The sequence below is a fragment of the Typopeltis vanoorti genome, chromosome 26 (assembly GCF_054136105.1).
Source record: "Typopeltis vanoorti isolate ZY-2024b chromosome 26, IOZ_Tvanoo_1.0, whole genome shotgun sequence".
NCBI classification, from domain to species: domain Eukaryota; kingdom Metazoa; phylum Arthropoda; class Arachnida; order Uropygi; family Thelyphonidae; genus Typopeltis; species Typopeltis vanoorti.
Genome location: NC_143574.1, coordinates 23,644,205 through 23,671,990, shown reverse-complemented (window position 1 = coordinate 23,671,990; position 27,786 = coordinate 23,644,205). Strand labels below are relative to the sequence as shown.

Genomic DNA, 27,786 nt, shown 5'->3' with positions numbered 1-27,786 from the left:
CTGTCACAGCATCCACCACAGACTCAGGGAGCGCATTCCACTCATTCACTACTCTAAAAGTAAAGAACCCAGCTCTAACACCTTTACTAACCACACTTTTGCCCAGTTTCCATGGATGTCCCCTAGTGCTCCCACAACCAGCCCTGTTCTCAAAAATATCTTCTGAATTAATTTTATACAAACCCTTCAGTAATTTGAATGTCTCAATCATATCTCCCCTCCTCCGCCTATCAACCAATTTTTGCAACCCACAAATCCTCAACCTGTTCTCATACGGTTCATTCCACAGACCTGCTATCATCTTGGTCACTCGCCTCTGGATCCTCTCCACCTCCTCCCCATCAAGAAGAAACCTAGGTGACCAAATCTGAGCACAGTAGTCTAGATGGGGTCTTATCAAGGCTCGATACAGAGGAACAATAACCTGCTTGTCTCTGCTTGTCATCGTATTCTTCAGCAACCAAGTGATTTGATGAGCTGTTCTGGTCACTTTTGCAATGTGTCCCCTAAATTTCAATTCCTTATCCACCAACACTCCCAAATCTCGTGCCTCATCAATTTCCTGGAGCACGGTTCCACCAATGCAGTAAACTGCCGCCAATCTTTTCACCCCAAAATGCATAACCCCACATTTTGCCACATTAAACTGACATCCATTCTCCTTAGCCCAGACCTCCAATCTATCCAAATCATCCTGCAAAATTTTGACGTCATCTGCATTCACTATTGCCCTACCCAACTTTGCATCATCCGCAAACAAATGAACTGTTCCTCTCAGATCATTTCCTATATCATTTATGAACAAATTAAACAGCAGTGGTCCAAGAACAGATCCTTGTGGCACACCACTAGTCACAGGCAGTCTTGTGGACTCTACTCCAGAGTAAACCACTCTCTGATATCTCTCCATCAACCACCCTCCTATCCATCTCACCAACCCTATGTCCATTCCCATATGCTGCAATTTACTGATTAGAATTCCATGTGGAAACCTGTCAAAGGCCTTGGCAAGGTCCAGTAGAATCACCGTAAACCCATTACCCTTATCCAGTTCAGCCGTCACTGTGTTATAATACGTGAGCAAGTTACTGAGGCATGACCTACCCTTCACAAAACCATGCTGTCCCCGATACAGTATCCCATTTTCTTCTATCCAATCTTGTATTTTCCTCTTGACTATTTTCTCTAAGACCTTGACATTGATTCCTGATATGCTAATCGGTCGGTAATTTACAACAGCAGTCTTGGAACCACCTTTATGCAGTGGAACTATTTTCCCCTCTTTCCACCTGCTCGGGACTAACCCAGACCCGAGACTCAAATTAAACAAAATGGTCAAGGGTACTGACAATTCTTTAGCTGCTTCTCGTACAACACTTTTTGCTAATCTTTCTTCTCCCATTCTGTTTAAGTGACCATACCACCTGAGATTAGCTCTGCTGACGCATTCCTGGATGCTGACAATGTCAAGTTCGTTCCTAACATCCTCATTTTTAGTATGATATTACCATTGATGGCATCTGTTCACGCCTCTAATCTTTCTCAGGACTCTCATATCTGCAGTCTCTAGTCTTTGGTCAAGTGTTTTACTTCTGACCCAGCTCTCAGATCCATAAGTTAAAACTGGTTTGAACACTGTCTTGTATACAGCTAATTTAGTGTTCCGACTAATTTCTCTCTTATTCCATATGAATTTATTCAATTGATTTCCCACCATACCAGCTTTGTTGATTCTGTTGTCTATTTCTATATTTAATTTACCATCTTCAGTAAAAATCATGCCTAAGTAGCTGAAATGTTTGACTTGTTCCACAGGTTCTCCATTCACAACACAGTTGACATTTTCAATGATTCTGCCTATTTTCATCATCTTTGTCTTTTTATTGCTGACCTTCATACCATATCTATTACAACAGCTATTCAATTTAGTCAGAGAATCTTGCAGACTTGTGGCAGATTTATTTAGAAGTATAACATCATCCGCATAAAGCAAACAGATGACATTAACATCTCCAATTTTGATATCATGTTCAATACCACTTTCCTTCATAATGTGATCCATATAGATAATGAATAACAGAGGGGATAATGTACATCCTTGTCTCACACCAGATTTAACATTAAACCATCTTCCTGTACTTCCTTCAATTCTAACTGCTGACTTACAACTCAAATAAAGACTAAGTATTGCTTGATATAATGCCCCATTGACACCATATAACTGCAGCGTATTGAATAGCTTCTCTCTTGGTACCTTGTCATATGTCTTTTCCAAATCGACAAAACCTAAATACAGATCTTTGTTATATTCCCATGATTTCTCGACTATTTGTCGTAAAGTGAAGATCTGATCCTGACAACCTCTATTTGTCCTGAATCCAGCTTATTCTTCACCAAGCTTTTCTTCCACAATTCTTCTCAACCGTTTCGCAAGTATACTTGCATAGATCTTGCCAGGAACACTCAGTAGGGAAATACCTCTGTAATTCTCACATTCAGTTTTATTTCCCTTTTTATATATGGGTACTATGAGAGCTCTACTCCAATCATCGGGAATTCGCCCCTCTGTCCAGGCTTTATGAACTATGCAGTGCAGCCACTGTAAGACCTTTATACCACCATACTTCAGCATTTCTGGTTGAATATCATCTGCTCCTGCTGCCTTTCCACATTTCAAGCCTTTGATGGCTTTTTCTACTTCAAGTATGGATATGTATTCCTGACTGCATGCCTGGTCAGTGTTTTTTACCACTGTGCTGTCATCACTGCTTGTTTCATTTAGCAGTTTTTCAAAGTAATTACTCCATACTTCAAGGATATCTTTTTCTCCTGTTTTCATGTCACCTTTATCATCTCTAACTCCTTTTACAGCACTCTTTCCTCCATTCCTAAGCTTGGTCAACCTCCAGAATATTTTGCCACCTTCTTGATATTTATTCTCTATATTCTTGCTAAAGTCCTCCAATGACTTTTTGTTTAGCTAGTTTTACATGGTGTTTAGCATTCTTGCATTTGTCTCTATATTCTCTAAGAGTACAAGCTGACTTATTTACCAGGAACTTTTGATATGCTTTCTTCTTTTCCTTCACTGCCTCTAACTTCCTGTGTCCACCAGGGAGTTCTGATTTTTTTTTATCCTTGCAGACAACCTCACCACATGCCTCGCTGGCAGAATTAGTCAATGTTTTCTGCAGAGTTTGCCACTGAATCTCCAAGGTTTGATTCCTGTTCTCAAACTCTTTCATTTTTTTCCCAATAATCTTTCTGTATTTTAGTCTACAGTTCACATCTGAGAGCTGCTCAACTTTTATTCGCTTTAAAACTTTCTTACATGTTATTCTTTTCAATATGAAATTCAATTTTATCCTGCTCAAGACTAAATAGTGATCACTTCCAATTTCAAATCCTCTGTACACTCTGGTGTCCTGCACCAGGGAGAAAACATCACTATCAACAATAACATAGTCAATGAGACTTTTCTTATTCCTTGCCTCTTCTCTCCGTGTGAATTTGTGTACATTTTTATGTTGGAACATGGTGTTAGTAATAACCAGTCCATGTCCTGAGCAGAAATCCAACAGATATTTGCCATTATTATTAGCTTTGCTCTTTTCTCCAAATTTCCCAAAATATTTTTGTATGTCTCACAATCATTTCCTACTCTGCTATTTAGATCCCCAACAAGGACCAACTTTTCTTTTTTCATTGTGTCAGTTAAAGCATCAAAATATTCCTCCACTTCTACCTTAGTAGAACCTTCTGTGGAACCATAGGCACAAATAAGTCTCATTGTCCAATTCCCTATTCTCATATTTGCACACATTACTCTACTTGAGACTGACTGCCATTCAAGAAGATTAGCCTCGTATTTTGTGTTGAATACTATGGCTACTCCTTTTCCTTGATTGTCATTGCCTGAATATAACATTTTGTGTTTATTGCTCAGAAAGATCTCATCAGTTTTTGTCTTTTTTGTTTCAGTCACCCCTATTATGTCGATGTAGTACTTATCTAATTCCTCAGCTAGCTCCATTTCTTTGCCATTCAGGCTTCTTACGTTGATAGTACCGATCTTTAACTCTGGTGATGAAATCGGCATGAAATTTTGCCATATTGTAACATCATTTTCTATTTTTGGGCATTGTATTCTTATTGGTTTAACCAATAAGAATACAATTTGGTCAACTAAATCCCAAATTGCCAGCCCATCCTCATTCGTTCAGCATCCACGTAGATACCCAACAGGATGCACCATGAGAAGGTGAGGATTGGACATTAGGTCAGAAGCCCTGGTCGGTTCTCCACATTCCTTTAAAGGCTATGTGGAGGTCTCCTCTCAGTTATTCAGCTTTGACCCTTAAGCACCCCAAGTATTCACCCTGATGTTTATTTTCTGTGACAAGAACACAGAAAATAAATATCAGGAAGCTGGTAAAATATTCTGGAGGCTATTGAAAAAGCTTACTGTAAAAGGAATCAGAGATGATAAAGGCGACATGAAAATTGAAGATACAGATTCCAGTTGTGGAGTAATTACTTTTCAAAACTGCTAAATTAAACAAGCAGTGTTAACACAATGGTAGGAAACAAACTCCCAACAGGAATGCAGTCAGGAATATATATCCATACTTAAAGTAGAAAAAGTAATAAAAAACCTGAAATGTGGAAAGGTAGCTGGAATAGTTCAAATTCGACCAAAAATGCTCAAATATGGGGGTATAAGTCTTACAGTTGTTGCATTGCATAATTCAGAAGGCTTGGTCAAACCCTTTGACCAGGCCTTCTCAATTAAAAGAAAACCTTGTAGATTCGGTGGCAAATCCTGAAGAAAACTTTTATTCTTTAGTATCACAATTTAACACTGGAATTTAAATTCCAGTGTTAAATTGTAAATGAAGATATTTATAATTAATAATACTTCATTCATAATTAACAAGACCTATCATATCATAAGCAGGATTTATTTCAATTCATTTTGTTAATCTCTTGCTTATAAAATGTTATTCATGAATTCCTTTTTAGTTTTGTTAGTTAATTTTATGTAATTTTTAAATATATTATAGACATGAAAAGCCTTTATATTAAAGTGTCATTTACTTTATTTGCTTTATTCTTTTAATAATAATATTAGAAATTGTAATGTATGTAATTTTAATATATCCAGAAGATTCTTTGTGATATCATTTGATTAGTTGTTGTGAGAAAACATGCAAATTTCTCCTAGTGCGTGTTGGAGTGTGAACTGCTATAATTCACCCACTGTTTGTAGGTCCTTGCTTCGCGTCTTTCCAAGAATAGTCGATTCATGTTGAAGGGGAGAAAGAAATGAAGGACGTCCGAATTGGTCGCAAACACGCGAAATCACGTGTTTTATAGGTAAAATTTTCCAACTGTTATACAAGCAACATAGTTAACTACAATAATCATAAAAGAGAAGTTAATTTTCCGACCGGTAATAATAAACAACTCATCCCGCAATACGGATTGATTACCCTATTATCGAAATGGATTCTCCTTTTTCTGAGATGCGCAGAAGTGTCGAAGGATCTCTAATCAGTGGCTGAACTATATACACGAAGGAAAAAACAAGTTTGATGTGAGCCTAATCGGTGAGAACCAGTTATTGGCAGGAAAAAGGAAGGAGTGGATACGAAAACGAAAGAAATGAATAGGGGAGTATAGAGAATGGTAGATGGAGACTGGAGGGGAATTTTGATGTGCTGAAAATGGAATTGAAAGGACCAGGATTCGCTTGGTATTTTAACTTACCTTTTTCTGAGTTGGATTTATACCAAAACTTCCTAACTCCTAGCAGTGGAATAGTGCAGGAAATAGGATAACACATATAAGAAAAAGAAGAAATAGGTAGATAATTTAAACCAAGTGCATAAAGGTTATATTCTCCCGAGTCTATAAATCAGTTGCAGAAGTGGAAAATTCTTTTAAGTTTGTGTTACTACAAAGTAAAAGTCAGGACTTTAAAATTATTATTCGATATCCTTATGATGTGACGAAGCTATATCCTGGTAAGATTACCTTTACTATACTTAGTGAGAAGTAACGAAAATTAATTATGCCGAAAGTAAATCATTCCTAGTTGCTGTATTCAGCGAGTCAAGATTTAACGTGTGATGTGCTAAGACTTTTCCCTCTTCAAGTGATAAATGCTATATTATTGAATTAAGTGTTCATCGACTGAACGAGAATACTGTGAAGCCTATTTGATGTAATTTAGGAATCTCGAACTTACAAGAACTAAAATTGATTGACTGAGCTTAGAGAATTACAAATGAATGTCTGATGGTTCATGAGTTGTATTCTTTGTGAATATCTTGAACTGATTTGATATTTAAAATGTTTTGAAATGTAACCTTGATCAGAGTAAAGTTATGATCGTAGTCTTTTGGAACAAGAAGAATAAGATCTGTTAAATATAATCTTTAATTATAAAGTTTAAGCTGAGATGAGTAGTATACTAGAATCTTAATGAGAGCTTTGTATTTGTTTAATTGTAATGTCCCTGTTGGAATACTGTATTATAATATAATTTATGTGACACTGCATTAAATAATTTTGCTTGAATTGATCTTGTATTTGCCTGATTGTTTCATTGCACCACTCATTAAAATAATTCGAATCTTAGTGGGAACCCTATACAATAAAGAGAACCTCGGCCTAAAATCAGCTTTATAATAACCTAGTACAGTTGATGGTTGATTTATCAAAGTTGCTCATGCAATTCAGAACATGGAGTGGCACAGTATAATATAAATTTTCTTCATGTTTGGATGATATATCAGCCTACAACTAATTAAATACTAATGAGAGAGAACTATAAGACGATAAAACTTGATTGAGCAGAAGCTACAATCCAACACTAGATGATCTGAGTATAGATCTCATAGTATCCATCTATAAAAAGGAAAATAAAACAATGTGGGAATTACAGAGCAATTTCCCTAGTGAATGTTCCTGGTAAGATTTATGCAAGTACACTTGAAAAAAAAAACAGCTAAGAAGAAGAATTGTGGAAAGGAAGGTTGGTGAAGAACAAGCTGGATCCAGGTCAAATAGAGCTTGTCAGGATCAGATTTTCACTTTAAAACAAATTGTTAAGAAATCTTGGGAATATAATAAAGATCTGTATTTAAGTTTTGTAGATCTGGTAAAAGCATATGACAATGTGCCAAGAGGAAAACTCTACAAAGTACTCAATTATATAGTGTAAATGGAATATTATAACAAGCAATACGTAGTCTCAATTTACACATTAATTCTTTATGATCAGCACATTCTCCTAACACTCAACTCCAAATCTATTTAAATGCAGGCCACGAACATTCTGTTGTCCACATCAATCCTCCTATAGAACCTAGGCATTGACTTTGATAATGGTTGCCATTTGCTATCATGACTCATTTTGATCCACGTCTAACATATCTGTGGCAACAAATCTGGTCATTATTCTCTCTTCCTTTTCACTTTTTCCAAAAGAAATCTAGATGACTAGACCTATGCACAGTGATCCAGATGTGGCCATATCAATGAAGAATAACTTTCTTATCTCTGAATATTAGTGTGTTCTCCAATAACCAAGTAATCCTATGTGCTACCGGTCAACTCTGCAATATGCTCTCTGAACTTCCACTCCCTCTCCTCCTCCCCAACACTCCTCAAATCCCTAGCCACATCTATTTCCTGAATACAGTTCCATCAATGTAGTACACAGCTTGTAATCTTTTCATCCCAATTGTATAACTTAATACTTTTCCCATATTAAACTGGCACCAATTATCTTTTTTCTCATACTGTCAGTGTATTTAAATCATCCCACAAGTTTTCTACATAACTAATTTTGTATCAGCAAACAATTAAATATTCTCCCTTCAAATAATTAACTATATCATTTAGGTACAAATTAAACAAGAGTGGACCAAGCACAGAGCCTTGCAGCACACTACTAGCACCTGCTTTCTCCTAGATTCTGCTCACTCACATGCTACTCTCTGGTGTCTTCTATCAACCATCTGCATATCTCTGGCTTGCAGGAACAAGAAACTATACACCTGAAACTGAAAGGGGGGGGGGATTGTCTTTATAGATTTCCTTATTCCTGCAAGTTGACCCACTATAGACAGACAGGAAGATCAGCTGCCATCCAAATGGAAGAACATAAAAAATGCATCTGCAGTCATAACTATGGTCAATATGGCCTTGCAGACCATGCTTTGGATACAGCTCACAGAATCAATTGGGAAAAGACCATGTTGCATCACAGTAAATTTAGAAGAGAAAGACTGTTTTTAGGCAGGCATTTTGTTTCTTTTTTTCATACAACCAACGGTATGGCCCTATTGCCTCTTCTACTCTTCTGCAAATTTTACTGCTTCTCCCTTCATCAGGGTCAGCCTCTAAGCATTGCTGCTTAAAAACTTCGATTGCACAAAAAATATTTTCAAATTGTTTCTGAGAAATCTCTTTTGGCTGACTATCAGTGGTTCAATTTTTTTCATATTCTTCAAGATCTTCCTGCTGTGCATCTAAATTTAGCAGGTCGGAATCACTCAATTCTTCAGAATGAGATTTAATTAATTCTTGGACGTTATCATTGTCAATCTCATCAAAACCCAGTTCACGCTGATATTGGCAATTTTCTCAACATTATCCATTTCATTTGAAAAGCTTCCAAAATCTTTTGCACAATGTGCTTCCAAATGGCTCACATATTGCTAGCGGTAATTTCATTCCAAGATTGATGAATATTTTCAATAGCAGATTTAACATTAAATTTTTTCCAGAATTCTACTAATGTCATAGAATTCTCACCAGATGTTGCTTCTATTGCCTGTTTAAATGTTCTTCTCAGGTAGAGTGTGCCTTAAAGGTTGCGATAATCCAAATTTTTAGCGCCAAATTTTTGAACATAGTATACATAGTGTACATGGAAGTAGTGTAGTATGCCATTAAAAATAACTTTGTAATATGTTTTAAATCAGCAACTAAATTATTTCATTCTGGTGAGTGATTTTTTTAAAATAGTTAGCCATAAAAATGTATAGATAGAAAATTTTTAAAATCTGTAACATTTATTTTTAAGATGTATATAGGCACACTAATCGAATTTTAGAGGTGCACTAATCGAATTTGGGTATCGAAAAAAAAAAAAAATGACGCACTAATCGGGGGTGCATTAATCGAGGGATTACTGTACTTTAAGATCCAAGATTGCATTCTAGGCCAACGACAGGTGTCCATAGAGAGCACCCCACCTAATTAGGACTCTAGTCCATCTACATGTTTCAGTTAGTTTTGTACTGTGTGTGTGTGTGTTACAAGTTTATTTTGTACTCCCTGACGATATCTCTGTAACTTAGATGAAATACTACTTTAATTGTTTCCTAGTGCTGTTTCTCCATTAAACTTATATCATGATGAGTGTGGTGCTGTTCACCTTTCTTACTTATACAGCTCATGAGCTTGGTAATCATCTTTCTTCTGATATACCCTCCATAACATTTTTTTGCAGCTGTGCTTAATGATAACATCTACTTCATTTATCCTCCTGACTACTGGTATACAATCTGATATTGCCTCCTTCAAACTGTTCTGAACATAGCTAACATCCTGCCCTGCAGATTCTAGGAGACTTAAGTGCTATCATTATTAGGTAGGTGCACGTAAGTTGGCCCCCTCACTGCATAACAGGCACTACATGGAAAGAATAACCTGAAGCGTAAATTTTTTACATTCCCACCCTGCCCCTTATTATCTGTATGAGAAAAATCATACAGCTGCCAGAAATCAAATATGTTTGTTTTTCTTGGTAGATACTGGATTACCAAAAAACTTGATAGATGTTGTGAAGCAATACAAAATTCAAATTCTATTTATTTCATGGAAAACAGATAAAGTTTATTCAAATGGTAAAAATAAAGCATAAATCTTGCCTTAAGCAGACTGAATTCTTTAAAAGGGAAACTCAAATGAAATAAGGGATAAAGCTAACATTCACAGCCTTATGCTGTAATACAAGTGCTATTGACACTGGCATTCTGATTATTTATCCTGTGGTTTGCATTTGACTACTTGAATGCACATATCTGAAGCAAAGCAGCTATTCTTGCATCACATGAAAGATTTTTGTTTTGTTCAGTTTACAGTTATGTTAAGAATTCAGTCAAAGTTAAGAGTTCATTTAAATTAGGTTATGGTTAGATCAGTTTTATATGAAGTTACATTTATGAAAGGTTCTCAAAATGATGTGGAGTCTTCATTAATAATTAATATCCTTGAAAAGATTACTTCTATAATAAATTTAGTTTAATCCTTTATCCAAGTGTAAGCAAACAAAGTTTGCGCCTGAAGTATCTTCAGGGCTGAGGCAACTCGTGGTAAAGGTGGACAAAGCTCTCATCACTCCTTGTCTTAGTATCTCCCATAATGCAAAGCATATCTCCTTGCAGACATGTATATTATGCATTAAGGAAAGGGCCACTACCTAGACCGGTTTTGACCTTTGAGGTCTCGTCAGTGGGAGCCAGACCCAGAGGTGGTGATAGTAAGGTGTAAGCAATGGAGAAGTCATATTTACCTAGTTGCCAAAAGGTGTCTCACCTCATTATTAAATTACTCTGGATTTAGAGAAAGATGTTCAAACTTAAAATAGCAGCGATTCAAACTTAACATTTTTTGTTCCATAACTAACGTTTTGCATTTTGTTTACTTTACTTGTTTTTCCACCATTACCGATTATTTTACATGTACCTCTTGGGGTATGCATACCACCGGTTGGGAACAGATGATCTAGATCAGTGTTTCTCAACCTTTTTTTTTGGATCATGCCCCACATTAATGTTTCAAATATTTTGATGCCCCACCTCAACATCTCAAAAATTTTGATGCCCCCCCCCCAGCATAATAGTCAGCCAAATTCTGAAAAAGTATAATATAAATATGTATGTGTACATTTTTATGTATAAATATACATATACATATGCTCCCCCCCCCAAAAAAAATTTTCTAATTGCCCCACGTTGAGAAACACTGGTCTAGAGGATAATCGAATTTCACCACCTGGTATGAGACCATCACTGCTCACTAGAGGCCTGAAGAGGCTGGAAATAAGGTTCCCTGTTAGGGTCTAGAGCAGTTTCCAGATTACCTAAAACTTAGCTTACCCATAAAACTAACATACTAAATACACACACACACACACACACACACACACACACACACACACACACACACACACACACACACACACACACACACAATCTCTCAAGGTTGGGAAATACAAGTTCATTTTCCTATCGTTTCATTTTACACTACCGACACTGTTTTTTTAAAAATCAACATTCAGCATTTTTAAGCTGAAGTACTTCTAACAAACAGAAAGCACAATTTTATGTGAAATGAATGTAGTTTTAGTAGGTGAATATTCAGCTATGTAACTCAAGTTTTTGCTCTTAGAAAAAACCATTTCTTTTTAATGGTAATTGCATATACAAGAAACTAATTAATCTACATCAGTAACTACAGATGAGCAAAGAAGTCCAGAAGAAAAAAATACTTGTAAACATACTTGCAACACTGAACATTAGGACTTTTAATACTGAATGTTTTATACAAGTCTTAACATTTTCCTCAAGTTAAGTAATCTTAACTTTGGGAAAAAAACAAGAGGGAAGACTGTCTCAGCAAGAAAAATTAGTTCTGAAAGTTTGGAGTGGAATGAACAGTTCTGTATATGCTTTTAACAGATTCAAAAGAGAATTACCCATGTTAATTTTGGTGAATAGTGACCATGGAAGTATTTATAAGAAAATGCACGGAGCAGAAACTGAACATGATAATGATTGAATGGATTTGTGATTTGTAAAGAATTATTTCTTAAAGGTAAAGTAATCCCTGACTGGAAAAAACCTGATGTTTTGGATCCTAAAGAGGTCATATCTGTAATATGTTTTTGCCAAGAAATATCAGAAGTAGTTCTCATGAAAAGAATTCCCATGTTCATAAATGTGGGTGTTTTCAAAACTAAGACTAGAATAATCTTTCTTTGAGAGAAAGGAGACAAGAATGAGGTTTATTAGTACTGATATGAACAATGTTAATCAAACTCTGCTGAAGAACGATTTGAATATCAGAATTTAGAAATGCAGAATATTTTGGATATTTTGTTGATTTATGGAGTACAAGGTTTGTCAAATGAGAAAGCATAGTCTATTATCAGCAAAACTGTGGATCATATTTGCACTCAACTACAAAAGACTGTTGATGTTACAAAAGAGGTCTAAGTAAAAGAAGAGTTTCATGGAATCTCATGCATTAATTGCAAAGTTTGAGGATAAAGATCTATCCATCATCTTGCACTCTATGCCAATAGAAAAAGCAGGCAACCAAATTGCAGAAGTTAAACAGACTATGATGGAAGCTTAGTTAACAGACCTTTATGCCAAATATAATTAAATGCCTTGTTGTTATGTGCCATCCAGTCATTTTTCGACTCTGGGTAATCCTGTGAACAAAGGCTCTCCATCCCACTCGGCCTCCTGTCCTTTCAGTAGTTGTAAGTTCAAGCTGTTAAGTTCTTTTATGTTGTCCATCCAACTCTTTTGTGGTCTTTCTCTTCTTTTCATTCCCTCAATCTTCCCCAACATAACAGCCTTTTCCAATGATTCATTAGCTCGCATAATGTCTAAACGATTGCTAAACAGAAGTGCATCAACTTCTGTTTAGCAATCATTGCCTCCAAGGAGCATTCTTTATATTCTCTAAAACCTTCTTATTGGTCATTCTTGCATTCCATGGGATTCTTAATAGTCTCCTCCAACCCATAATTCAAATGAATCAATTCACTTTGTCTTTCTTGCTTTGACAACTAATTTTCATGGCCTTACACCTCTATCTTTTATCATTTTTGCCAGGTTTAACACCACTTTTTTCTCCCCATGACTATCCCTCTTTTAATTTCATCTTCACATTTACCATCATTTCTGATTCTGACCCTAGTAAATCATAACTTTCAACAATTTCTATTTTACCTCCCTCTATTAGAAATTCATTTAAATTTCAAGAAGCCATCCCTTTTGTTTTGCTAATGTTTAAATTAAGCCCGGCTTTGTTACTTTCTGTCTTAACCAATAGAATCAACTGCTCCAGATCTTCCTTAGTTTCTGCTATGAGGGTTGTACTATATGCATATCTTAAATTATTTTTCTGCCACCAAATCTTAATTCCAGCTGGATCTTTGTCTAATTTAAATGCCTTACACATATCAAAAACAACCACTTGAAATTTCTCAAACTTTTTTTTTTCAGGATTGTCCAAAAATGGACAACATAAGACCAGTATGCCAGAAATGTAATCCAAACTGGTGACTGTCTATTAATTTTTAAGTAGTATAGAACTTGTGTGATGATGGCTTAATCTGTTGCTAAAAGATAGCAATTTGATGGTAAAAAATGCTACTTCTCTCAGAAAAGGCAATAAAGAATGGGAATCAACTCTGGGCACAAACATTCAAAAAGTCTGAAGAAATGCCATCAGGATTAATGGATTTTTTTTCCCTGTCTGAACAAAATTCTTATCTTAAAAAGATTAGAGGAGCCATCGAATGATGCAGGATTAGAATGGTAAGAGGGCAATTACCGAGACCATCATTCCAAGAATTTGTGGAAAAGTAAGAAGCCAGGAGAATAGCTTTTCTGAAGGTGAAAATGCAGCAGATCTATTCAAGTGCAAAGAGGAAAGATGGATAAAAGTCCTTTTAGCCAATATATTTGGGCAAGGGAGACCCAATAAGCATGACTGCCATCTGGACATGATGGAAGTTTAGTATAAACAGAAAAGAAAATGGAGATTCCAATGAAAGCCAACTGCAATATGCTTGATTTTTCTCTTGTATAGCCTTAGCATATTTTTTAGAGAAAAAAAGCAGAAATAAAGGTAGAAATTTTCAAATGAAATGTGGAATTAAGGTTTAAATATCAAAAAGAATTGTTTCAGTGATGTAGTATGCAGATGAGAAGACTGGAAATTAATCCAACAAGAAAAAATGAGATCACAAGGATCATCCCACTTTCTATTCATATGACAGACAATACAAAAGTGACTGTGTGAATGTTCCTCCACAACAGAAGGAATCAACATTAGAAAAGTCAAATGATAAGGAAGAGATCTAGAATTTTTTGAGTAGTTAGTCATCTGGTAAGTATTTGAACAAAATCACACTAGAGATGCATCTCATTAAAAAAACTGCATTATTACATAATTTAAGTAAATTATGCATGTAATAAGATAAGTAAATTAATGATAACAGATTTGAACAATATCTCAAATTAAGCACTACACCAATGAAAGTGATTTCAAATTTCAGTAAAACTGAAGTTACATCTCTATATTCAGAAGGCACATTCCAGTACATGAAAAAAAAAAGCAGCACTGGCTGTAAACTTAACTCTGCATTCAAAGTAAAAGAAAAATAAATATTTCATGAAAGAATATACTCAACTAAAACTAGACAATACCATAAAAGTTCATGAACAAATTGTCCTGATGCCCTTCCTCTACTAATGTCATAGGCAAAAGCAAAAATGTGTGCTCCATTCCCATCTCTATCAATTTCAATCCTTGCCTGAAAGGAGAAAAGTACATTAGTTGTTAATTCATGAAACATTCAATGTTTCTTAAATATTTTTATTCCATTAAAATTAAATGATGAGATATTCATATTTATAAAAGTTAAGTCTACCAACTCACCATGGAAGAAGAGTGGTGCTAAAAACAAAAGCATGACAATGGTTCAACAAATATACATTATAACTCCTAGCAAAAAAAATGATAGTACAGTTTTCTGAAATATGTACAGAACTAAAAAAAAGATTGTCAAGAATGTTATTTGAGTAGTGTTTTTCAAACCAGGGAATGCTGAGCCTAAAAAGGAGACTATAGATATTCTTGAATTATCTAAGATAGAATTTACAACAGAGAAAATTTAAATGATTCACAGTGTCTAATTATGCTAAACCACAGAAGTCTAAAATGTTGATGGGACTGATGAAGTCTGGGGTGGTTGATAAGAAAAACAACTAATCCCACTAACTACATACCTTACAATGGCAGGATCTTAATAAACTGTATTATACAAGGATATGTGTAAGCGCTGGCAAGTGAGTGGAAGAATGAACATTGTAGTAAGGTTTTTTTTTTTTTTTTCCTCCAGTTAGTTATCATAATTGATAAATTATTCTTGGTTTAATCCAAAAGCATGATATAACTAAAACAAGAATATAAAAAGATTGTGTGTAAATTGCGACTGAGATATTGAGGCAAATTAAAGTCAACAGCCTCAATAAATATACAAGTAGCCTAACAGTGAAGATACTTCACACACTTATTTGCTTATGCTTGGGTAAAGGATTAAAACAAGAATTTGCCAAATGTAATTAAAAATTGGCTACAGCTCATCAAGAATTTGAAAGAAATAATATTGTCATACACCATTTTGCTACATGCATATGGAAAACATGAATTCCACACTAATTTGGCAAGTAGCATCTTTGGAAATCTAGTCCACTGATGAGACCTTAATGTTCATCTAAGAGCTCCCTAAAGTCATTTGTTTCATCACTCTGCTAAGTCAAGGTTTTTAAATGATAGTGGGGATCTTTCCTATAACCTAGTACAGTTGAGGTTTCAAAAAGCTGTGGTTTTTTTTTTTTTTTCCCTTCTGTTTAATGCAGCTGGGGTATCAAAGGTTGCACTAGGGACTCTAACTTGCTGTTAAGTAAAGCCAAGGTTTGGATAGGCAGTTAGTTCTTGCCAACTGGTTAGTACAACAGCTGTGGAACAATGGTGAACTTTCGCCAGAGCTTACAGAGGTGAAATGTAAAACGGTGATGGGGCATGAATTTGGGCCCACTGCTTAAGTACTTTCAGGATTTTTAATGGTGGCAAGTCTGCCACTTAGCACTGCTGAGATGTTGAAAGGTGACGAGTTCTTGCCTACTGCTTGGTAGAAGTGAGGTTCTGAAAGGTAGGCTTTTGCCTCTAACCTCTCAAAACACTACAGTTCAAAACCTCAACCAAGGTTTTGAAGTGTACTGTTTCGAGAGGTTGAATATCACTATCCAGATTGGTTTTAATGAAGGTTGAAACCAGATTGGATAGTGATCCTTCCAGTAATGTACAGTAATGTCTGAAAGTGGATGTGCTGTATGTTATCAAATACTGAAGCAAAAGAGATGTGAAGTTAACAAATTATATAAAAGCTACCTAGATGTGAAGATATACTTCATGCACAAATTTTTGTTTGCTCACACTTGGGTAAAGGATCAAAACAAGAATATATATATATATATATTTATTTACAAACTTACTATGTCTAGAAGAGAGGAAGATACCAGAAAACTGGAAACATGCTACTCTGATACTGTTATTTAAAAAAGGGGACAAAGAAGAAGTAAAGAACTATAGACCAATTAGTTTTCTCTCTAATCTATACAAAATTTTCACAAAAATAAACAGGTTAATCCCTCTTCTAGACTCAAATCAACCAGTAGAACAAGTAGGATTCCATAAAGGCTTTAACACAATTGATCATATTCATGCAGTAAAACAAATAATCGAAAAAGCAGAAAAAAACCAATTGCCTCTCTGTTTAGTCTTCATTGATTCTGAAAAAGCATTTGATTCCATCAAAACTGATGCAATAATCAAAGCATTCCAGATTCAGGGAGTTCCTGGAGAATATATAGACTATATATTTTCTCCAGGCAATATACCACACTGCAACAATCCAACTTCACACGAGTAGCAATAAAATATCAATTGAAAAAGGTGTCCGACAAGGAGACTATCACCCAAAATCTTTATAACAGTCGAAGAAATATTTAATAATATAAACTGGACAAACCTCATCTCATCTTCTTTATACCCTCTTTTACCTTGCGGTGTCGAGGGTCCATTGATCATCGGACCTCACTCCGTTTACAGGATAAGGTGGTCAGCCCTATGCCCCGGTGTATCCTATGGCCTGTAGTGTTAAGTTCTCAAAGCCAGTTTGCCTGCTTTGCGGGATGAAAAACCCCAGAATAAACGGGAAAAAACCCTGCTGTCCATGCCCCAGAGACTGGCTAACTTGGCTATGGCTGAGGAAGATCCTTCAGCTCCTCACGTCACCGACAGGAATCGAACCTAGGACACTCCTTCCCCAGGCATATGGTTGCGAAGCATATAGTCACTAGGCTAACCGCGTGGACTGGACAAACCTTGATATAAAAATTAATAACAGAAACCTAACACACCTAAGATATGCAGATCACATAATTTTTGCAAACACTCCAGAAGACTTTAATATAATGATAGAAGACCTATATCATGAAAGCAGAAAAGTTGGTCTAAAAATAAACAGAGAAAAAACTAAAATCATGTTTAATCATTTTGTCATTTTTAACACCAAAAAACATAATAGAAAACAATTTCTTGGAAAGAATCTCTTCATATACATACTTAGGTTATCTCATTGATCTAAACTGTGGATTCCAAAAGGAAATAAATAGGCGAGTTCAACTTGCCTGGAGTGCATTCAAAAAATTGGGAAACAATGATGTCCCACTCAGTTTAAAAATGAAGGCATTTAACTAGTGTATACTACCAATCATCACATATAGTTGTGAAACTTTGTCTCTAACAAAAGCACTGGCAACAACTCAAAGAAAAATGGAGAGGTTGATGCTAGGCATCACATTAAAAGATAAGAAGCAAAACACCTAGATAAGAAGCCAGACTCACATCACTGACATCATTCTTCACCATAAGCAACTAAAATGGAAATGGGCCAGAGATCTATCCAGAAGAGAAGATGAGCGATGGACCACCATACTAACAAACTGGATTCCAAAAGAAGTAAAACGAGGCCAAGGACGTCCTAAAAGAAGGTGGAGTGATGAATTGTCAAATTTTGTTGGGGGAAAATTGGTCAACCATTGCCAAGAACAGAGAAAGTTGGAAAGAACTAGAGGAGGCTTTCGTCCAGCAGTGGACACAAAATGGCTGAAAAGAAGAAGAAATATATTATCAAATATAACTTACTGGGAGAATAATCAAAAAATTATTATGTGAGACCTCCAGGGAGTCCAAAGACTCATTGAGGGAGAGTGTGCCAACAGCATCGAACAATTGAACCCCTTCCCATTACTAACCATCGCGCTCAAACTTAACTTTTTGATTGAGCCATTAGTAGCAGAGACTCTACCAATTGACCAACTTGACCCTCAAATATTGAGTGGAACAATCAGTACAAGGTGTAAGGGTGATTACAGACCCAAGAGAATATACTGCAACTTATGAACACTAATATCCTGCAACATTCAGAATAAAGGTAAAGAGTTTTTGCCATTGCTTGGCCAAAAGTTAGACATTAATAAGACAGCTGACAGAAGATGATATGGGAATGGAATGCAGAGGTATAGTACTTTAAAGGAGAAAAGAGAATGGGAGGAGGAAGGATGCTAATGACAGCAGAATAATTCCTGCCAAAAAAAACAGCAGTTCGGATAGAGAATCTCAATAAGAGGATAGAGACAATGCATTTCAGCCTATCTGATATTAGGGATCAATAGGAAAACATATATAGTCAGATACTGCTACAGGCCAGAAGATTTAAGAGAGAATGCAAATGACAATGCATCAGCAATGGCAAATAATTATCATGGGAGACAGGAAGTTGAAAAGGTCATGTTGAAGGAAGGAAATTGAATTTATACAATTCATAAGAGATAGCAACCTTAGACAGAAGGTGATAAGGGACTGAAGTTGAGTGCAACATCAACTAAGAGGTATAAGTGGAAACTACAGAGCAGGTGACAAACTAAAGAGAAAACAGTTTGGATGTAAGGTGACAAACTAAAGAGACAGCTTGGATTGGTTGGGAGTGCATGGAAAATATTTAAAGAGTGTTTGAAAGAAACAGTATTAAGACTGTATACTACCCAGGGTCATGAGGATAAATTCAGTAGCAATTTGATAAGTAGCATCATTACACAGAAGCTGGAAAAAAAATATTATGAGAAGCATATAACCTTACACGATTGAGCATTACAAGAACAGGTTCAAGATTTGTGGATTACAGAAACTGGTTTATATGCAGAAAAGGAGTGATATGATTGAGGCATACAAATTACCGAGGGGTTTTTACAAGATTAATTCAGAGGAAATTTTTCAGAACAGGTCTGGTGGTGGGAGAACTAGGTGCCATCCACGGAAATTCAGTAATAGTGTAATTAGCAAGGGTGTTAGAACTAGGTTTTTTTTGCTTGGAGAGAGTGGTGAATCAATGGAATAGGTTGCTAGCCTGTTGTGGGTGGCATGACTGCGAATGAGTTCAAAGCAAAGTATGACAGATACTGCTGTTGATACAAATGTTGGCATGTTTAGGAATTCCTCTTAGCCAAAAAAGCAAAAGGAAATCTCAAAGCATTCTCTTGCTATATGACAAGAACAAAGAACTTAGAAGGATAATTTTTAATGATTGTTAATGGCAGGAGTGTGCGTGAGATTGAAATACAAGGGTGTGCTGAAAAGTTGCGATAATCACCATGATGGAATTGAGGCAGGACCATGCAACTTTCACATTATTCTATATATTCTCCACTAAGTGTTATACACTTGTTACAATGCTACTGCATCATTTGCAATCCTCTGAGAAAAAAAAGTCTTTTCCTTGTTGTACCAGTACTCAGCTGCAGATACGAATTCATCTGTGGTAAATTTTGTTCCTTTCTAGTGTTTCTCTAAAATTTAGGAATTGGAAATAGTCAGATGGAGCCAGGTCTGGCAAATAGGATGGGTGAAAGACACTGAAAGTCCAAGTTGTGTATATTTTATGTTGAGTTTCATGAGCAGTGTGAACAGGTGTGTTGTCCCGCACAAGCAACACACCACACCCTTTGCTCAGTTTTTCCTTCAGAGAAGTTGAATAATACTGCTGTAACAGTTTCATTTCTATTTTTTTTCAAGATACTATCCATATCCCAAAAGACAATAGCAAGAATCTTCCTGCTGACTTTTGGATTTGAAACTTCTTTGGACATGAAGAACCTTGGAGAATGGCATCTCCACTCCATTGACTCTTGTTTGTTTGGTTTCTGGGTCATAATGAAGTCATGTTTCATCAACAATCACAATACAAGCAAAAACATTTGTACCTGATTTCTCAAATGACCCAAACTTCCTTGAGATGACAGCACACATCTCTCTCTTTTGGGGTCGGCATTCAAACACTTGGGGACCCACTTTGCCGAGAACTTCTGCATGTCCAGATGTTAGTGGATAATATCCCCAGATTCTGCAATTTTTGGCTTGTATTCTGGTATTCGTCTATCAAGTATCATGGCATGCCCTACATCAATGTTTCCATGTGTGATCACTGTGGAAGGTCTTCCTGACCTGGGTCATCTCTTGTGTCAGGAAGCCCAGTTTTAAACTTGGCCATTCATTTGGAAACTGTTGAATATGCTGGGGGGCACAGTCTCCTAAAGTCTCACACACAAAGTTTGGTGAATCTCAGTTGAACACTTTTCTTGCAGCATGAAAAACTTGATGACGGTCCATGCCTCTGTGTGTCTTTGAATTCCTTCAAACCTCTGACATGTCTTCTTATATATCCTAAAAAGAACAGATTATTACAATTTGATGAAACATGGGTGTTAAAGATTTTTAAGATATGTTCTTTCTTGTGGTTATATCAGTTGCTTTAATATCATTTTTGTTCTAGATGTTTATCAGAACTTTGTCCCCCCCCCCATCATATTTTAGCTACCGAGTGATTATTTCAAAAATATGTCCCTTTTGGGTGGAGATATTGTAGTGTCATGTGACAGTAACTGAGAATGGAGGTAGATGAATCTGAAGTGATTGGAATATTTCAGAATATTAATGTGAAAAGAGTCTTGGAATTAGATTGGATATTAGCTCATGTATTACAAAAATATACAAGGAAATTGTCAGTTCCTCTGACAATCATCATTGTCATGGACTCATTGCCCGTTGATGTCTAATGCCTGTTTCTATCTTCTTCCACCTTTCTTTGTTCAGTGCACAGGACAATGCTGTCTTTTAAATCTCACTGAGACAGCAAAATACTTCCATCACACAGTAAATTATAGACTGGCTAGTATTTCAGGAATAGCAGTTAAAGTACTCAAGAAAGTGGTCAAAGAAAAAAATTCAGGAATGGTTGGCTAGAAATATGATTCTCTGAAAGGGGGGAGGATATTGTTTTGCGAAGAGTAGGTCTTGCTTAGCAATTTATTCATTTCTTTATAGAATAAAGAAAATGACTACACAGTGACACTGCAAAGTCATTTGAGAGGATATCACATGGAACTATTATATAAGCTAGAGCAAATTGGAATTGCCATAAACCTAGTCATATGAACAAGAGGGTGGCTGACAGACATCAAAAAATAGTATCTGAGAAACTGAATCCCCGAGAAGACGAGTAACCAGTGGCATGCCACAGTACTCTATACTTGAGCCTTTATTAAATTTGTACATAATAATTGAGAAAATGATTTAAGAAGAAATATTCAGTTTGTTGATGCTAAACTAGGAAGAGCAATAGTTAACAATGGTGATCTTGCACGATGGATTTAAAGAAACTGGCAGTATTGGAAAAGATAAAGGTTGCTAGTTTAACCATACAAAGCACTAAGGATTTCAACAGAAAAACCAAATGATCAAAAGTGTTCACTTCAATGAAAATACTGGATCGAGTTCTATATTATCATTTTTTTCGGTCTTCCACCACGAGATAAGTTCATCTAGGATGGCAAAAACAACATGAACTTCACCAATTACCCAAATTTGTATTTATTCCTGAACATAAATGTAACTATTAACAAATGTGTTTAAATGTTGGTTTTGTGTTTTCGAGGAGAAAACTGCAGTACCCAGACCCCCACCCAAATTTCAGTTTGAGACCAACTAACTGAAGGTTGGAATAAAAAGTAACAAACAGGAACAGGTATACTATATACTGGATAATTATGACTAACTAAAGCAGTGGTTCTTAACCTTTTTGGAGTCACGAAATACTTTTGATTCTAAGAAAATTTGGGAAACACCAAAAGCATTAGGGTCATAAAGCTAACAATAAAAATATGCATGGGGTTGCCTTTTATAAAAATGGAACTTATTTTAATGTGATACTTAAGCTTGTCAGCATTTGTCAGATTTCAGCAATAAGAGGTCTAATATGAGATATAGCTACCCTCATCTCTTCATGCATATTAGTAAGTCTTTCATACTTTTTAGTTTTTATACTGGTTAATATTGAGAAACTGAGCTCAAACAAATATCATGTTTGAAACTAATAATATTTTCAGTGCCCTTGTGGAGAGAGTGGGTATTTGGCTTAGACAAAAAATCCAAAATTCCTGAAGAGATATTTCAGAGAATTTAATTTTTAGAGTACGATCCGTTGACAAGGTGACTAATTGTTGTTCTTGTAACGAAAATTCATAACTATATATTAACTGTGCCAAATGGATTTCGTATCCAGTCATAATTGCGTGTATTTAAGGAAGGAAAGTAACTTGAAATCTTTTCTTCCAATATTGTTATTCCGTTATAACTGAACTATAAATGTTCCGTTATAACGGAAATAATTCCCTCGACATTTTTATTATGGAGTGAAGGAAACATGTCTGTCTTTTTTTCTGATATGCGGTTTTTCCAAAGAGATACTTTTTTATGAAAAGCTGACAATTTGTCAGTGGAACACAAGTGTTCCAGGGAACACCAGTTAAAACCACTGAACTAAAGCAATACACCTGGGATGAAAAAGATTATAAGCTGTGTGTACAGAACTGAACAGAACTGGATGAAATTGATATGGATAGGAATTTGGAGGTGATTCTAGACAGAGTTGAAATTGCAAAAATGGCCAAAATAGCTAATTGAATTATATAGATCATGGCCAACTTCATTCTATATGAGGCCAATATATGATGAGTGGTAGCATCACGGGCTGCACACTTTTAGACAGAACTTAAATACAAATATTCTTGGTATTTAGCGGCATGGTGCTGTATGTAGTGGCGTTTGAGGTTATATTTCTTGTGCACAGACAATACTTGCAAACACAAGACACTGTGGTTTGTTGTCGTTATTTTTTATAAACAGAAATTCATTTTCCTGAAATGGGCTGTTTTCTTCACAGATCTTACGTTTCTTACTCATATTACACAAAGGCTGAAGTAACTGACAGGGGACACAAACTGCAACAATAACACTGTTAACTGTGAAACTGGGTCTCTGAAACTGATCACCAGAGTAACGCATCTTTGAAACTTGACCACCTACACTATCACTCCCATTACTACATAACTCGCACAGAGAAGCAGCAGATTTTATAAGTTGAGTAATCTTTTTAAAAGAATTTTGATTACGTGTATGAATATAAATTGTTCCCGTCATCAGAAATAATGAATATAACTAGTATATCAATTAGAAAATCTGCAGTCAAAACTTATAGCTAAATTGATAATACATATAATTTAATATATGTTTTTATCCTGCCGCGGGCCTGCTGTTGGCCACCTATGATATAGATGTTGAAGAATACAGCTGACAGTCAGAGGCAAGAAATTATCATCCCCTTTTATAAGAATGACAGAGCCACATCTTTGCCCAAATTTACAGTCTATTCAAATAATTTTGTAATTGCTGAATATCAGTAGCATCCCTGATTGTCCTGCCTATCTTCACATCATCAGCAAACAATTGCAAATCTGATGTTAGATTCTGCCTGATGTCATTAATGTATAGATTGAACAATAATGGCCCAAGAACTGAACCCTGAGGTACACCACTGGTCACCTTAAATCTGACAGAATCACATCCACTGTATATACCACTTTTTGATATCTGTCTGTCAACCATCCCATGATCCAAGTCTAAGAGTTTCTTTTCCAATCCCATATTCTCCAGTTTATGCAACAGCCTTTCATGTGTATCCTATTAAATGCTTTAGAAAAATCCAACATTATCCTAGTGTATCCATTCCCTTTATCCAACTCTGGTGTAACATTATAAAATATGACCAAATTGCTAAAACACACCCTTCCTTTAGTAAACCTATGCTGGTCCTTGTAGAGTATAGCATGTTTGTCTATCCATTTCTGTATGCAAGTTCTTACCAACTTCTCTAAAATCTTCACTACCACACCAGAGATACTGATAGGTCAGTTACACACAAACATTTTTTTTTACTAAATTCTATTTGACTATGTACTGCTGTAAACTTTGCTGCAATTTTATTTATATGTATATACTGAATTGCTTGGCTTGGTTTTTGTACATGCATATTGTTTACAATTTTTCTTTGATCTTATGCATTGCTGTAACCTTTGTTATGATGCAGTATGACCTTTGCTGTTCTTGCACCAATAAACTGTAAACCAACCAATCTCTCTCTCTCTCTCTCACCCAACAATAACTTTTTTTAAAAAAAATAAATATCAATAAGAGAATCAGTACGGAAGTAATGTCTTCCCTCTTGTGTCTGGAAACGGCAAGATCATATCTTTGAACCAATGAATACTATCATTACTATCAACATAAAGCTGGTCTTTTGTATTTATTCTTGCATGGTGAATTTAGATAATGCCATTCAATCAGCTGTTCTATTTCAGGGCCATAAGGGTAAAATATGCTTCATCACCTATGATTATCCATATTTTACCCTTATGGCCCTGAAATAGGACAGCTGATTGAATGGCATTATCTAAATTCACCACGCAAAAATAAATACAAATCTATGCAACCTTCGCAACCGTATGCCTTCCCCAGGCATACGGTTGCGAAGCACATAGCCACTAGGCTAACCACCCAGACAGTTTGATGACACTAATCTCTGTCAGACACTGAGTGGTAAAAGAGTATCCTAGGTTCGATTCCCATTGGTGACGTGAAGAGCTGAAGGATCTTCCTCAGCCATAGCCAAGTTAGCTGGTCTTGGGCATGAACAGTAGAGGTTTTTCCCCAGTTTATCCTGGGATTTTTCATCCTGCAAGGCAGGCAAACCAGCCTTGAGAACTCAACACTACAGACATAGGATACACTGAGGCATAGGGCTGACCTTATCTTGTGAACAGTTTGAGGTCTGATGATTAATAAACCCTCGACACCACAAGGTAAAAGAGGGAAATGAAGATGAGATGAGAACTGTGCGCTCATGTCAACAATATCATTTCCATACACATTTTTACAGACAGAATTGAATCACCACTCTGCTTTGTATACATAAGAGCTGCTACTTTTAACTAGTTGTTTGCTACATTCATTTGCTCAATCACAGTGCAACTCACTGTGATGGAACTGGAGACCTACTGTTTACTCAGTGATGTGTAAAGCTCACTGCTGCACTCAAATCAAAGGAAAATAGGAACTATGTTTGTACTATCCCCTCAAACTTAGCAAATAAAATTAATAACAATATCAGTTCTTTAAAATCAATTAAATACAGCAAGAATAACTCCATAATTTTCACACTTGAATTTTTAACAATTTAAATTTTCTTTATCATTTAAAAAAATTATACCTTATCAATTTACAGCTATCAGTTACTTTGCCAACTCACCTCAAAGGCAAATTCCTGCACAAGAGCTATGTCACGTTCATCTAAGAGGGTATATTTCATCTGTAATGGAAAGTCGTTTAATTAATGACAAACAAGAAATCTTGAAATCATTAACCACATTTACATTCGAATGCGCTTTTCACAATGCAAAACTTAAGGGGAAAAACTAATTAAAACAAAATACTTCAATGTTAATAACACGTTAAAGCAGAACATCAAGATGATATAGCAACACAATGCGTTTTAATATCAAGTCATGCCAGATCATCCAAGTACAACAGTGAATGACTGAGTACTCTTATGAAAAGAACTGTTAGGGCCCATATTTGACCTGCACATTTACATGACAGAAGTATTCACCAAGACAGCCTGCCAATTTTCAGGACCTCCATGGAGTCATGATTCATCATGGGAGGTCCATCTTAAATGACAGTCTATCATACCATTACTTAAAATACCTCTATTCCACTCTTATGCAATGGCACTATCTCATCCTCTACCCCACTCTCAGTGAATTTATAGATGAAATCCAATTAATAAAAAAAAAGTACTTTAACAATAACTAAACATCCAAATAAAGCATAATCCCCGATGGTCCCTGAGAAATCGATTAAGTGGACTAAAATGAAAAGAGGAGGGAGAAACTACTGCAGAAACCTCTACATTACACTGTTGAACCAATTCTGACCCAATTTAGAATACAGTTCTAAATACAGAATATATGAGAATCTCATGCTTTGCTAAGAATTTCAGTCCAATCAGTCAAATGGAAAGGTCACCCTTTGAGAACTAACACCCATAAAGGTAATGTCATTCAACCAATTTCAACTAAGTTTGGAGTATCTGACTTAACATCTTAAAAATTAGAATTGGGTAAAACACAACAGAAGAGACAGACGAACACAACAGACTAATGGGGAGGGGAGAATCACTTCTTCTGAACAAATAATTGTTCGAATGATTTCAACCAAATCTAGTATATAGTTGTTTACATTTTTAATGCTCCCTCACACTTTCCATAGACTAAAATGAAAGGCAAGGAGGAGAAGAAAGGAAACTGCTGAAAACACCAGAGTTTACACATCCAACTAATTTGAACCCAATTTTTGTGATGTGTTATATCTATAAAATCAGTGACACCTTGAAATCTATCTCATATGTACAAAGTCAAGAAATGAGAATTAATGCAAGTAAGAGGTTGGCTGAGGAACAGCTACATAGCTATATTTCATTCTGAAATTCAGGCAATAAAATAACAGCTGTAAAGTAGCCACTTCCAAATTTCAGGCAATCATTTCCTTCCACAGTAGTTGGCCTACTTTTTTTTTAACATGTAAAATGTTTATGATGATTATGCAGTATCCATAAGACAACCACAGTGTCAAAAGACTCATCATGGGAAGTCATGACAGATCATATACACATCAAACCATGTCTTAAACATTTTTACTGTTTTTTTTTATTATTTTTTTTTTGTACTTATTATCTCAGGCAATGCATTCCTGCAATTAAAAAGAATGACTTCCAAGAATGACTTTTTGTTCTACCTCCTATTTCCCCCCTTTGAAAAATCTTTTCTGCATTAGTTTGGTACAAAATCCTTAACAATTTACAACATATTACAAAAAAAAAAAAAAAGTAAAAATGCTGAATTTTTAAAAAGATATCTAATATCACTCTGAGAAAAATGTCACAGAAGTGTGACCATATCAATCCCACCAATCCACACCAGTTATCCTTGAGCCGCTTTTGTGTATGAACATTCTTTGTACGTCTTTTCTGTCACTATAAAAAACAGAACAGTAAATCAATGGCAAGTGTTGTATAAAGCCGAGAAAAGTCCCACTGAAATAATCAAGTTACAAATGGCTTATGGGGATGAGACACTATCCTAATAAAACCACTGACAGTTTAAGTGTTTTAAAGAGGGCAGAGAGGGTGCAAAAAATGTTCCTTGAAGCAGCAATCAAAAACAGCCTGTACCCCTAAATTGGTGAACAAAGTATTCAATTTAGTAGTGACAGCCAATTAACAGAGAATGTTGACAAGTCAATTAAATGTGAATACATAATTATTATACTTAGAAAAAGAAAAAATGTATGCAACATTTGTTCCATACTGTGTGATGAAGAAAAATTCAA

At 35.7% G+C, this 27,786-nt stretch overlaps 1 protein-coding gene across 3 annotated transcripts in view; it reads right to left on the bottom strand.

Annotated features, from left to right (window-relative positions):
• The window catches only part of LOC150092413 (zinc finger MYND domain-containing protein 19-like), a 99,712-nt gene that overhangs the window by 24,849 nt on the left and 47,077 nt on the right, over nucleotides 1–27,786 (bottom strand). For all 3 annotated transcript variants that reach the window (XM_090415016.1, XM_090415017.1, XM_090415018.1), the window contains exons 2-3: nucleotides 25,646–25,705; nucleotides 14,529–14,635 (exon numbers count right to left, since the gene is read on the bottom strand). In XM_090415016.1, coding sequence (XP_090271142.1) covers nucleotides 14,529–14,635; nucleotides 25,646–25,705 — 167 coding nt within the window. The remainder of the gene's footprint in view (nucleotides 1–14,528; nucleotides 14,636–25,645; nucleotides 25,706–27,786) is intronic.